General features: G+C 40.0%; 1 protein-coding gene across 2 annotated transcripts in view; it reads right to left on the reverse strand.

Annotated features, from left to right (window-relative positions):
• Ak5 (adenylate kinase 5) overlaps positions 1–14860 on the reverse strand; it is a 279023-nt gene that overhangs the window by 91437 nt on the left and 172726 nt on the right. For both annotated transcript variants that reach the window (XM_074079730.1, XM_074079729.1), the window contains exons 7-8: positions 14290–14380; positions 7773–7849 (exon numbers count right to left, since the gene is read on the reverse strand). In XM_074079730.1, the coding sequence (XP_073935831.1) occupies positions 7773–7849; positions 14290–14380 (168 nt within the window). The remainder of the gene's footprint in view (positions 1–7772; positions 7850–14289; positions 14381–14860) is intronic.

The following is a 14860-nucleotide window of genomic DNA, read 5'->3' on the forward strand; positions in this document are numbered from 1 at the left end:
ATAGCTATTCCCAATTTCTTTTGATTAGCATTATCATGGTATGTGTTTATCTCTTTGGCTTTAGTCTATGTGTCTTTATTTAAAGTGACTTTCTTATCATTACATACAATAGGATCTTGGGGTTTTGTTATTTTTTTACTGCAGTACTGGGGTTTGAACCCAGGGCCTCACACTTGCTAGGCAGGTGCTCTACCACTTGAGCCACTCCACCAGCCCTTTTTGTGTTGGTTTTTTTGGACATAGGGTCTCTTGAATTATTGTCTGGCCTGGCTGAGAACTTTGATCCTCTTGATCTCTGCCTCCTGAGTAGCTAGGATTACAGGTATGAGCTACCAGCACCAATCATGAGATCTTAGTTTTTGATCCACTTACCTTCACTTTCATTTTCTGTGCTTTTCCTTTCTCTATATATCTGTTTCTGTACTATGTCATTTCCCTTCTTTCTAAAAGTTTCTTATAACATTTCTTGCAAGGTAGGTCTATTGGCCACACTTTCCCTTGATTTTTGTTTTTAATCTGAGAAACTTTCTCTTTTCCTTTATTTTTGAAGGATAATTTTGTGAGGTTCAGAATTTTAGACTGTTTTCCCTCTTTCAAGACTTTAAATATCTCTCTTTTTGTTTGCATGGATTGAGGAGAAGTCAGTTGTAATTCTTATTTTTGCTCCAATTTAGAGAAGGTGATCTTTTCCCCCTTTGGATTGTTTCAAGACTTTTTCTTTGATATTCTGCAGTTTGAATATGATATGCTTAGATGTAGTTTTGTTTTGCTTAGGAATTTATTCTTGGCTTGGCATTCTATGAACTTCCTGCATCTGTGGTTTAGTGTCTGGCATTAATTTGGAAGAAATTCAGTTGTCCCACCATTCTTGGATATTCTGTTCCTTTTTAAAGTCTTTTTTCTCATTGCATTTCAGTTTTGGAAGCTTCCATATCATATCCTCCAGTGCAGAGGGTCTCTCCTCAGCTGTGTCCAGTCTATGAACGAGTCCATCAAAGGCAGACATCATTTCTCTCTCAGTGTTTTTGCTCTCTAGCATTTCTTTGTAATTCTGTCACATAATTTCCATCTTTCTGCTTACATTATCCACCTGTTTTTGCATGTTACCTACTTTTTTTCATTAAAACTATTACCATACTACTACTACTACTACTACTACTAGTTTAAAAAAATAATAATAATAGTTTAAAAAAATTCCTAGCTTGATCATCCCAACATTCCTGCCACATACAACTGTGGTTCTGATGCTTCTTCAGTCTATTTGAACTGTGTTTTTTGCCTTTTGGTATTGTAATTTTTTTCTTGATAGATGGCTATGATGCACTTGGTAAAAGGAATGGTGGTCAAAGGCTTTTTGTAAAGTGTGTAGTGTGGAGGGAGCAGTCTACAGTTCTACGATTTGGTCTCAGTGTTTTGGAAAGCCTGTGACTCTGGATTGTGAACTTCATCAGTGATTTTTGGTTTTAAAATTTTTTTGGAGGGACAAGATGGCTAGAAGGGTTATGGTTTGACATTTCTGTTCCTGCTAAAATAGTTTCTTCTGAGGGAAGACCTTGTCAAGAACAAAATACTCTGGCATTTTTAAAAAGTGGCTCTTATTCTCCTATTGCAAGAAGATGGAGAAGTTTTACTGATGTGCTCCATGAATACCTTGTAGAGACCTATCAAAGGTGGGACCTCCTTAAAAACTGGATCCCTCTGGAGTCTGTAACTCTCAGACTTGTCCACACTGAGCCTCCAGCGATTGTAGCTATTAACTTCTCTCCACCCCAACCCCGGTTCCCATGGAAGTTTCTGCTTGTGGGTTTCCGCTCAGGTAAGCTGTGATTCTCCAAATTTCCCTGTCTATCTCTCCAGTTTTTGGTGTGGGATAGTGTACTATCTTTCTTCATGGGTGGATGGAAGAAGGGTTGATTTTCCAGTTTGTCTAGCTTTTTTACTTCTTGTTAGGACAAAGTGCCAGTCCAGAAAAAAGAAAAGTGCTTAGACAACCAGCATCTGCCTAGCTGAAGAAGTGGCTTTGTCAGCTATATAAGAGCATCTATGCCTAAAAAGCTTATTTTAAGTCAGATTTGGGAAAGGGAAGGAAGAGGACTCATATTTTTGAGCATTTGCTCTATATGAGAGTAGTGTTATCACCATCATTTTCTAGAAGAGAAAACTGAGGTTCAAAAGTGGTCCAGCAATTTATCCCTCAAATCACACATTACATAAAAGAACTAGAATTCATTTTCTTTTAAAAAGATTTTTAAAAAGATTTTTCTTTCTTGGCAGCACTGGGGTTTGAACTCAGGGCTTCACACTTGCTAAGCAGTTGCTCTTACCATCTGAGCCACTCCGCCAGCCCTAAAATTAATTTTTTTGGCTTTTAAAAAAATGGCCATTTATTGAGCATATGCCATATCACACACCAGGCATCTATAATACACAGAGCAGAACACATTCTATAAAGTGCAAGTGAATATTACAACAGAGAGTGCTCATCCATGAAGAAGGTGAACCAAACATGTTCATGAGAGAAGGGTTTCCTCAAGGAGGAACTTAGTCCTGATGGTGCATGGGTAGTGATTATTCAGAGCAGAGGTGATGGGGTTGAGGAAGCTTCTCCATAGAGGGAAGAGACTGCAAAGTACAACCCTCTTGCAAAAATGAAAAGAATTGCAGATGGGCTTGGTGTAGTTGGGTTGTTTTGATGTTGGCAAGGAGGGTTTGGAGAGCAATGTAAGGATCAGATTTTGATTTCTAAGTTTCCATGTATTGTGCAGGGATCTGATTTAATTCTAAAATCAATGAAGAGCCAAGAAGGATTTTGAGCAGTGGAATGTCACAAATGGATTTGTTTTCACAAAGATCACTTTGAGGGATGAGAAGACTAGGGTAGGAAGCCTGGCATGGTCCCAGAGGGGAAGGTGTAGGGTATGGCCAAACCAGGGGCAATGGAAGTGGAGAGTGGAGGAGCAGTTCCTGCACTGGATAACTGACCAGCTTCTTGATCAGACAGATGTAGAGAGGCAGAGAAAGGAAGGAGACTAGGAAGACACCCATGTTTCTGGCTTGGGCAGCTGGGGAGGATGGGTGTATCATTCACAGAAATAGAGGAAACAGAAGGAAGAACAGATTTTGTGGGGGAAGAGGGTAGCTTGGTTTTGGAAGTGTTGAGTTTGAGATGCACATGGGAAATCCAGCCAGTGCTATTTAGTAAGTAGACATGTGCAACAGGAGCTTACCAAGGAGCTCTAAGTAAAACTGAAACCATGGCTGTGACTGAGCTTTTCAAAGAATGTGTTTAGTAAGGTGAGAAGGGATCATGGCTGGGATGGTGGGGAGCACCTGCATTTGAATAATGGAGCAGTGAAGAGTTCAGCAAGCAGGCCAAGATTGAGTGAACAGGGGAGAGCGAGCACATGGACAGAGGAACTGCGACCTGTGGTTAGGAGCAGGAGCTTTGTGGCTGAGGCTGGCTTTGGCACCTGCTAAATCCTCTCTTCCTGCACACAGAGAGATGCTGCCTTTTCCAGCATCCTTGCATCTGGGTTGATAGTGTGCAACTAAGAGCAGGTGCTTCTTCCTCAAGCTCTCCTCCTCCCTACCCGCAATCCATATGGAGGTCACTTGTAAAAGGAACTCTGGGAGGAGAGCACTCAGATTCTGAGTTCTATTTACTCCCTCAGCATAGCCTAGCCTGCCTTTCCTGATGCTGGCTCTGGAGTTAGATCTCTGAGTTTGAACCCTGACTCTACCTCTTGAATCCTGACTTTTACCTCTTGCCAGCTGTGTAACCTTGAGTTAACTGCCTAATTTCTCTATGCCTTAGTTTCTTTATCAGTAAAAGTGGGATGATAATATAGTTGTCTGAGGATGAGATTAGCTAATAAATGTGAAGTACTAGAAATGTTAAAATAAATGGAGAGGAAAATGTCAAGAATGGGGGAAAGAGCCAGGTGCTGGTGGCTCACACCTTCAATCCTAACTGCTTAGGAGGCTGACATCAGGAGAAGTATGGTTCCAGACCAGCTTGGTCAAAAAGTTTTTGTGACCCTATCTCAATCAATAGAGGGGCATGATAGTGACTGTCTGTCACCCCAGCTGTGGCAGAAAGTGTAAAATAGGGGGTTGCACTCTAGGCTGGCCTGAACTAAAAGCAAGAACTTATCTCAAAAATAATCACAGAAAAAAGGACTGGAGGCATGCCTCAAGTGGTAGACCACTTGTTTAGAAAATGGAAGCCTTGAGTTCAAAACTGCCAAAAGAAAAGGAAAAAGAAAAAGAATGGGGGAATGGTTTATGACAGGGATCAGTGAACTATGGCCTGCAGGTCAAATTCATCCTTCTGACTATTTTTACACAGCCTCTTAGGTGAAAAGAATTTTACATTTTTAAATGGTTGAAATAAATCACATGAAAATCATTGGCATTCAGGTTTCAGTGCCCTTTAAGAATTGTTTCACTGGAACACAGCCATGTCCTTGTTTATGTATTGTTAGGGCTGCTTTTGCAGAATTAGGTAGTTGTTACAGAGATCAATCTGACCTGCAAAGCCTAAAATATTTATTACCTGCTCCTTTAAAGATAAAAAGTTTCCAAGTGTCAAATGCAGCACAGGTCAAGAAAGATAGCTACAAAGTATTAACTGGAATTGGCAGTAGACTTCTTGTGACCTTGATAACGGCTCTTTTGGAGTGGTGGAAGTAGAAGCTAGATTTTGGTGGCAGGCAGACCAAAGTTTGATTTCTGATTCTGTGACTTGTTTGCTGTGAAGTCTTGGAAAAATCACTTATCTTCTATAAGCTTCAGTTTCTTCAGTCTGTAAGTTGGGAATGAGCAGAGCTACCTTCTTGGGTTATTGTAAGGATTAGCAATCATGCATGTAAACCATAAAATATAGTGCCTGGTATATACTACATGCTCAATTCAGTAAATGGATGCTGTTTCATTTACTCTCTTGTCAGAGAAATTGTTATTCCTCTGTGTTCTGATGCATCACATTATATGATGTTTTTGCTCATATCTCAGCTCTCTAATGAGGTCATTCCATTTAGTACTGACCATCCTACCATCCTATTTTAACACTGTAATCTGTCCGCCCTCCCAGGATTCCTACCCCATGACCTGCTCTACTTCTCCTTTCCTCATAGAACTCATCAATTCTGATGACCTGGGGAATTTGCTAATTTATTATGTTTATCATTTACTAATGATAAACAAGAATCCACTCCCGTTTCATGCAGTTCCACAATTTAAGTACCTAAAAAATACCTGTCACACATTCGGGCTTCGTTAGTGATTATTGAATGATTAAATGCTAGAAGAACAGATTCAGATTATTTTTCTGAAACTATTCTCTGGATTGGGTGTTCTCCTTTAATCTGGGGATTTGTTTTTCATTTATGTAAAATTCTCAACTACTATCTGTTAGAATAGAGCCTCTGCTCCTTCTCCTCCATTCTTTCCTTTTGGAACTTTTAGAATATGTATTTTGACCCCATCATTCTATCCTCCATGTCTACTGAGTTCCTTCTAATACTGGACAACTATTTAGCTCTCTGTTTTACTCTAAGGCAAAGTCCTCTGCTCTACCATTAAGTCTCTTTTTAGCTGTGTTCAGCCAACTTTTCAACCTGTTAATCAAATTTTTATTTCAATGATAATAGGTTTTGCACCTTGAATGTCTATTTCTTCTCCTTTCCTTTTTTTTTCTTCCTATTCTTTCCTGTACTTGTTTCATGGTTTCTAGTCTTCCCTTTTATTACTTTGAATATTTAAAATGTCTCTATTTTAAGACTTCTTTCAGATTTTTCTGTTATTTCTAGTTCTCGGGTTTGTGAAGCCTCTTATTTGTTGCTGGCTTTCTCATTCTGGCTCATTTCTTTGTGAAGTCTGTAATTTTAGATGCAAGCTACAAGTGGTTGTGTGATTGATATTTGACTCTGCTGAGGCCTTAAGAGTTAGCAACTGAAAAAGCTTCAAAACTGTACCACTGAATGGCCTGTCTTTGGAGGCTAGGATGTGACACAAAATAGTGAGGGTATAGGGGAATGGCCCTAAGTTTATGTCCGCGCTGCGAAACTACTTGTGGAACGTTGGGCAAATTACTCTTTCTGTGTTATTTTTCTTGTCTCTTAAAGTAAAAATAATAATTTCTACTTTTGGTGAGATTGTGAAGAATTGGTGAAACAATTGACATAAGGAACTTTGTGAGCATAACGTTTTCCATACAGTAAGTGCTTAACAAATGTCTAAACTACCATAATCATGCAGTAGGTATTACAGAACAGCCAATATCTTCTGTTTTGTGCTATAAGGAAGAAATGTAATGCTCATAAAAATAGTTTCTGAATGTACGTGAACCGTGTATTAGCCATTAGGTATGGATACTAGTCAGATCTGTTTACTTTGCCTGTGACATGTATTAGTTGAAAATGGGAATAGATGCCCTCATAAGAACATGTTCTCTTGGCTTTCAGCCATTGCTGAGGGGCACTGATGGGAGGAGGCAGGAAGTTTAAAACATTATCTTTTTTAAAAATCAAGCCTAATTAGGGAGTTGGATCATTTGCCAACTATTTTAGATCATTCAATATAATAGTAGACAGAATTCTTATACTAAGAGGAAAACAACCCAGAAAGATGTCTGCAGTTTTCTTTAACCAGAACATACCTTTAATTTCTTGAATATGTTTCCTTTTTTTCAAAGGTTAGAAGTATATTAGTGGAGCCCTGAACCTGTTATTGTTGCTCAGTACATGGTTTTAGTTTATAACTGAGAAGGGGCAGAGACACAGGCAAATTCTTGAGCAAGAGAAACTTACTTCTTTTCTTTTTTCATTATTTTATTATTCATATGTGCATACAAGGCTTGGTTCATTTCTCCCCCCTGCCCCCACCCCCTCCCTTACACCCACTCCACCCCCTCCCTCTCCTCCCCCCTCAATACCCAGCAGAAACTATTTTGCCCTTATTTCTAATTTTGTTGTAGAGAGAGTAGAAGCAATAATAGGAAGGAACAAGGGTTTTTGCTGGTTGAGATAAGGATAGCTATATAGGGCATTGACTCACATTGATTTCCTGTGCGTGTGTGTTACCTTCTAGGTTAATTCTTTTTGATCTCACCTTTTCTCTAGTACCTGTTCCCCTTTTCCTATTAGGCCTCAGTTGCTTTTAAGGTATCTGCTTTAGTTTCTCTGAGTTAAGGGCAACAAATGCTAGCTAATTTTTTAGGTGTCTTGCCTATCCTCACCCCTCCCTTGTGTGCTCTTGCTTTTATCATGTGCTCAAAGTCCAATCCCCTTTTTGTGTTTGCCCTTGATCTAATGTCCACATATGAGGGAGAACATACGATTTTTGGTCTTTTGGGCCAGGCTAACCTCACTCAGAATGATGTTCTCCAATTCCATCCATTTACCAGCGAATGATAACATTTCATTTTTCTTCATGGCTGCATAAAATTCCATTGTGTATAGATACCACATTTTCTTAATCCATTCGTCAGTGGTGGGGTATCTTGGCTGAGAAACTTACTTCTATCTCAAGTAATTTTCAACCACAAAACTTTCCTTAACTGACTGCTATTTTGGGTCTGAGGATAAGGGAAGGCTAAAGAGACAAACTTGTGAAAGACAGCTATAGGCTACTATGACTTATCATGAAATATGTTGAATTATCTATAAAGAATTCACAAAACGAAGATGTATAATTCTAATTTTCATGAAGCATTTGCGCAGGTTAAAAATCCAAAAAATTCAAATACAGAAATATTTTGAGATTTTAGTTACCTGGTCTTCATAGTCAGATTCTGTATCAATGATTTCTCCAGTGTCCAACATCATCAAAGGATCGAGGTCAGTTGAACCTAAGTTTAGCAAAGCCAAGATTAGCTGATGGAGATGATCTATGTATGTTTCAAAAAGCAAGCAATCTCCCACTAGGTTTCCAAGTCATCCCATCATTACATTGAATTCACAAACATTTCCTTACTCTTCCCATCTGCCAGGTACTGTGCTTGAGATGGAGATTGAAGATTCAGATACACTGGACACTGTTCCCACACTTAAGAAGACAATATTGTGGAAGAGAATAATTTTTTTAATAGCAAGATTCAGAAATTAAAGAAGAGTAAGTAGTATTGGAGGTGATAAGTGGAGTTGGGTTGCACTTGAACTTTGAGGGTGAATCTGGGATGTCCAGGAGGAGAAACAGCTTCAGGATGTGCAAGAGTAAGTGACGTAGAAGGAACACATGTACATAGTGGGAGAAGAATCAGGGGTTTCTAGGAATAAGAAGTTTGCCTACTCCAAAACCTGAGTTGCTTTCCCTCCAGACTTTGGGCCACCTTAGTTCTTGAAGGTGAGAAAAAAATAGGCTAAGTTAATGTATTAACAGAGAGATGATTTCTCTTAGGTACTACAGGATACATTAAATTGCTTACCCCTAAATTCCCAAGGCTCAAACTTAAACCAGTATTTTTCACAATGGGACTCCTGAAACACAGTTGACTCGGAGTTCTCATTTAATAGCTCCTTCTTACTGTAAAATATATATTACCTACCCAGCCAGGCAGACAGAATTCAATGCTGTGAAATAATAAATGTTTCATTATAAGCTTGGCCTTGCCAAATAATTCTTGGTAAGAATATGAAATGAATAATGTTTAATAATGATCACCAAGCACTTCAGATATGAACCTGTCTCAGAGATGTTGCAGTCATATTCTCTTCCAAAATGAGAGTCAAGGTATGTTCTCACCCAGTATTTTCTCATCTCTCCTTCTCTTCCTCTTCTTCATTCATCCCCTTCCCCCTATCTTTTTTCTCCTCCTCTTCCTTCCCCCCTCCCCATCTTCTCCTTCCCTCTCCCCTTTCCTCCTTCCTTTCTATCTCTTCCTCCTACCCCTTCTCCATTCTTCTCTTTCTCCTTTGCTCCTTTTTCTCTCCCTCTTCCTTCTCCTTCTCATTCTCCTTCTTCTTCTTGGCAGGGTCTCACTATGTAGCCCAGGTTGTCCTCAAACTTGAGATCCTCAGACTCTCTGGTAAGAGAAACTGCCATCATGCACAGCTTCTCTTCCCATCACTAACCTTGCTGTCTGCCAAATTGTCAAAGTACTAGCCATTACCAAAATTGACTAAGTATTGGGCAGTGAAACCATTGTGTATTGTGTTTGTATCTTTAACTTTTTTTTAAAAGGATGATAAAATTTTCCAAAATAGAGACACTTATGATATATTGTAAGGACTTTTGTAAATGTTACAATGTACCCCCAGTACAATAATAATATAATAAAAAAAACCCAAAATGGAGACACTTGAACCATTGTGGGAAATTTTAATTTTTATATATACATTTTTAAATTAGTGGAATTATATATATCTATATCTTCATGCTCAGGTATTTTTCAAATAAAGAATTTTCTAAGTACATATTGGGGTCAAATACTTGACTGGCTCAAAGCCCAGTTTCAAAGTCAGTTTGTTATTAGACAGTAAAAATGTCAGAAGTAAATTGTACATTTTTCCATCATGTGTCATAGATATTTTAGAACCAATGTTTCACAGACTATCACTTCCTCATTTTAGAAAAGAGGGAAATGAGTTGCAGAGAAGTTAAATAATTTGGCCCAGGTCATAGAGAAAGTACACAAGAGCTAGGATTCCTAGCTCCCACTTCTCCTCCTAACACACCCTGCTGCCTCCAAATGCCAAGCAGGAGCTGTACGATGGCTTTATAGATACCTACAGTGCCATCTAGGTGAGGACCCAGAGGAGTGAAGCGTCTACTCTGCATCCTGGGAAAATGAGGAATCATGGATGGTTTATGATGAAGCTGACTGTAGGGTGATTGTGGAAAGGGAAAAATCACAAGTGTAATAAAGGATCTGCCTTCAAGCATGTGACAGCCAATGTTCCTTTCTAGGTAACTTATTGACAGCAGCAATGAAAGTAATGTGAATTTGATAAGCTTTCATTATGGCCACAGTATGGCTATTATCTACCACTGACTAGTGAAGAGGTTAGGTGTGTGGATCCAAATGCTACCCTTACCTCAGTTCTAACTAGAGTGATTCATGTGCAATGAGTGCAGTCTTATTAAACATATAGATCCTATTAGTTCCTGTGTCATACTTATTTTATAACTGGAAACCATTCTGTCAATTGTTTTTAAAAAGTACACTGTGCAGGGCTTTTAAGCAGCCCAGTTAACAGATATTACATATTAATATTTGAAACTGAAGCAAATTTATTAGAAAACTATTTTCAGCAATGGCAGAACAAAAAGATTTTTGTTTAAAACAAATCTAGTGCTTATAAGGAAGAAGACATTGACTCTCTTAATCAAGTGCTTTTAATGGAAATTTTATTGTATCATTAGGGATGGAATTTCTTGACACATTGTTGCTCCTGGCAACGGTAGTAATATATCATAGAAGGTGACAAAGGATACCATTGTCAGCCCAGATAATGATTGAATAGCTTTCATTTTCTTTTAGCAATGATTGCTTGGTTTGCTGAAAATGGGACCTTTAATAATAGTCCAAGGTTTGGCAAGTGAAAAGGGGAGGAAAATACAAACATATGTACATATTTTTGCCTTATTTCATGGAAACATTAACCTACAAAACACTGCAATGATCTTGTTAACCCAAAAAAAGATAGCAGAATTAGGGCACTTGAAAAAGTGAGTGTGGCTTTCATTTCTTCCTATTTTGAATTTCTCAATATCTTTTTAGGTTTAAAAATAATCTTTCTATAGGCAACAAAGAAATGTCTGAGCTGAAATGTAGAACCCCATGGGGAAAACTAAGTGTCACTAATTTTAGATGTAGTATCATCTTTGGAAATAGTATTTTCAGGTTTTAAGTGGGAACATGAGGCAAGTTAGCTTTACAAGTACTAGAGGGTCATCTGGTAGATCTGCCATATAAAGTTCCAGGAATATCTTCCACCCTTTGAGTGCCAAATAAAGAGGCCCTCTGCAACGCAGGCTTCATGAACAGTGACAGGCAAAGGTAGATAAGACTCCTTTAATACTGTATCTGTGTCCTCTAAGGAAAGCAGTGTCACCCTGTTGCCATTAAACTGTAAGCCACCTTGTAGGGTTGTTTCATTCCTGACTCAAAACTCATAACTTAGAAATTATATGCATTCAACACATATGCACTGAATGACTGAGAGTGAATCAAAGTACACTCACCTGGCCTTGTACCTTTACAGATCTTGCTCTCATTTGTTCTCTGTACAGACAGGAAGCACCTCCTCTAAGTGCCTGATGTGCCTTAAACAGTGAGAATCTGGCTCTAATTCCAATAGGCAGGGAAGGTGTCAGAGCAGTTTGCATCAGAAATCCTTTGAGGAAGAGTGCCGTATTTACTTGGAAAAATGTTCTGGCAGTATTTGGGATAAGAAGACAAGTCCCTGAAGGGAACTGCATGGTGAAGGGCTGTTCTGAGTGAGGAGGGGGAGGGGAGTGATTTTTCAGGTACTCCAAGACAGGAGTTGAGGGAAGGAAGAAGAGAGGGAGGGAGAAGAGAGTAGAAGCAAATCTAGGAAAGGGAGGGAATGCTGTGTTATGTAATATGTGGTCTCTCCCTGTGAGCCCTCAAGTCCTTACAAAGATACTAGCTCATATATGGCCTTTTTAATGTTACAACTTTACACAGAGGACCTGTTTCCTCTTCCAACAATCCTACAGGTAGGCGTTATTGTTTCCTCTTTCTAGATAAGGGAATAGGCCCAGAGAGATGGATTAATGCAGTCAGATGGCTCTGCTAGAAGAGCTGATGGGACTCCACAGAAAAGGAGACACTGCAGATGATGCTGAAGGGTGCAGGGGTCAAGGGCTTGTCTGCCCAGAGGAAAAGGCAAGGAGGCCACCAAATGCATACTCTTCTTGAAGGCAAACATTTGGTGTGCCTGACCTGTGATCACTTGTTTAGATGAGTGACCCAGTGGAGGTGACCAGCTGGAAAAGAAAGCCTTTATGTGTTATCTCCTGTGAGATTCACACTGGGTATCATAAACACACTCATACACACCCAACATGTATGCACACACACACTGTCCATATGATATCTTGTGCTCTAATAAAAGAAATAGACGATCCTGAACCTAGTTATATAATCACAAGGGTGACAAAAATCCTGAAGGAAAAGTACAGGCATACACAAGGGCCTGATGTACTGGGACAGTGTCTAGCCTCCTCGAATAAATCATGTTTAGACAGAGGCACTGAGGAGGACCTATGCAGGGAAGGTGAGACTCTGGAGCTGTGAGAGTGGAGGGATGCACTGGGGACAGGCACTTGAAGGATTGGAAAAGCAGATGCAAAGGTCCAGAGGCAGGAAGATACTGGAGCCATTCAAGGAAGTACAGGAAGCTGCAGTGGGTGAGGGGTGGAGGTGACTGCTAGGGTAACAGGACCACAGGAATAACAGAGCATTCGGGTTCTTCTCTGCTACGGAGATTGGCCCCCAGCCTGCAGAAATGCCACTGAAGGTTTTTCTTTGCTTTGTTTTGTTTGTCAGGGAGGCATTCTACGCAGATCCGGATTTCTGGCAGACAGAAGCCAGGAATGAGGAGGGACAAGGCCTCTGGTGAGTTGCGTGGGAATAGGGAAGTAGGTGCAGATGCCTACCGTGTCCCCAGGGAAGACTGATTACCATGGGTTATGAGAGCAAGAGCATTGCGTCTGTGTCTCTGGGAAGAGATCAAGGAATGCAACGTGTAGGGGTCAACGTGAGATTGCTGCGCAGAACCTGATCACGATGGGTTGGCTACAGACTTCAACAAAGTGATGACTCTCAGAAAGGGAAAAGTGATGGCTCACGCTTGTAATTCTAGCTATTTGGGAGGCTGAGCCAGGAGAATTGAGGTTCAAATCCAGCCTGAACAAAAAGTTCATGAGACCCCCCCAACTCCAAAATAATAAGAGCAAAATGGATTGAGGTGTGCTTCAAGAGGTAAAGTGTCTGCTTTGCAAGCATGAAGCCCTAAGTTCAAACCTAAGTCCCACAAGGAAAAATAAAAGGGAAAAGTGAAGGTCATGGAAATGGATGACAGAGAGAAGAATCCTAAAGAGCTTGTGCAGAAGTTCTCTGTGTTAAAGAACCTGGAGACAGAAGCTACTGTTCCAAAGAAAAAAGGAAACACTTTGTATCAAACCTCCTGGACTATACGATCTACAGGTGGACAGTCATGGGAGGACTCTAAGGCTGTGGCCCAGGAAAAGAATTACTATAGAGGTGTCCTGAAATGTATTTATCCAACAGAGTGGCATGCCTTTCTTAACTCTTAGCAGAAGAGAAGATGGAAGTTGAGCTATGGGCTTACACCTGTCCCAGGCAGAGCCTTCTTGGACCAGTGAGCTGGATAGGTTTAAGGTGAGGTGGGGTGCGTGTCTACAGATGCACTGGATAATTGTCACAGAATCAGAAGGCTATCTGGATGCACTCACTCCTGCGCACCCATTTCCTTGGGAGAAGGAGCCATTCTTCAGAAGCTCTGGATTATAGTCTTTGGGGAGGCTCATGGAAAAGCCAGAACCTGCTGTTTTCAGAGTGGTGATTTATTTGCAGATAGCATGTGTATAATCAAACTTTTATTTTTAATCCTAACAATCTTGTCCTCATCCCTGATCTTCTGAGTTGTGGCCACAAAAGGTAAAAACCAAAAAATAAAACATTGAGGGTCATTACTGTACCTGAGAGTTGAAGTCCAGTAGGTTCAGGGTCAGAGAGAGTAGAGAATGGGAGGAAGGTCAAGGGCAGAAGGGCAAGTATGGTCTACCTGGGGATGTAAGTTTACTCTCACCAGCATCCCACAAGCAAACTTCCAGTGAGACTGAGGAGAAAGCGTGGGGTCTCACGGGAGTTGAGCTGAGGTTGGGATGGGAGAGAGGGGCTGCATGCAGGATGCAGGGAGATGTTTTTACCGGGCAGCACAGGAGAAAAACTCATGTGAGTGAGGGGGTCTTGGAGTAATTGTAGCTTTTACTTCTGGCACAGAGTACAGATTAGGTTAGATATTTTCAATTATAATAAGTCCTATGCTACATTGTGACTACCTGCTGTTTATATGTGGAGTGACAAGAAGAAAAGCATTAGCTAGCTATAAGGAACAGATTTATAGCCCTTCCTTTCTATTTTGTTTTGTACCTTTATTTTTAAACCAGAAAGGACGAGGCTGTGGAACACAGGGCCATCCTGTAAGCCTTACAGCAGTTTGTTGAGTTTCACAAAAAAGCCTGGGACATTTGGTTGGTGATCATGGGTACCACTACCCAAAGGACACAGAGACTTACCTGATGTGGCCTCTTTGTTTGGAAATAACTTGTTGTCAACAGCCACGCTGATGTCATAGAACACCTCATCCTCATTTCGGTCAGCATCGAACTGGGGGAAGTGAGGACAGACAAGTGTGGAACATGAGAATACATTAATCAGCTCATTCCAAAGCACCATGAGCACAGCTGAATCTGTAATGAAGCAGAAGAACTGCATTCGAGTCTTTAGCCAGACGTTTGGAGGGTCTTTCAGCCCAGATCTCATATCAAATAGGGCAGAGCAAAGAAGTATGTGTACAATCACTGATGGCTAAGAAAAATGTATAGCATTTTCTTAATTTATAAACGAATGTTCTAAAAAAGATAATTGAAATTTACCCAGGGCTTTCTAAATCAGTTTTTTAAATAAAAATATGAAAATATGTAGTTAAAAACAACAGGGGGAAATTTTTAAAAATTTCTTATGAAAAAAGAAGAAAAAAATTTAAAAGAACCTCCAAACCAAATTTTAGATACTATACTGAATACTATAGATACTATATTAAAGATTTTTTTCACTTAGCAAAATTATTTTGAGATTCATCAGTGT

The sequence above is a fragment of the Castor canadensis genome, chromosome 7 (genome assembly GCF_047511655.1).
Source record: "Castor canadensis chromosome 7, mCasCan1.hap1v2, whole genome shotgun sequence".
Taxonomy (NCBI): Eukaryota; Metazoa; Chordata; class Mammalia; order Rodentia; family Castoridae; genus Castor; species Castor canadensis.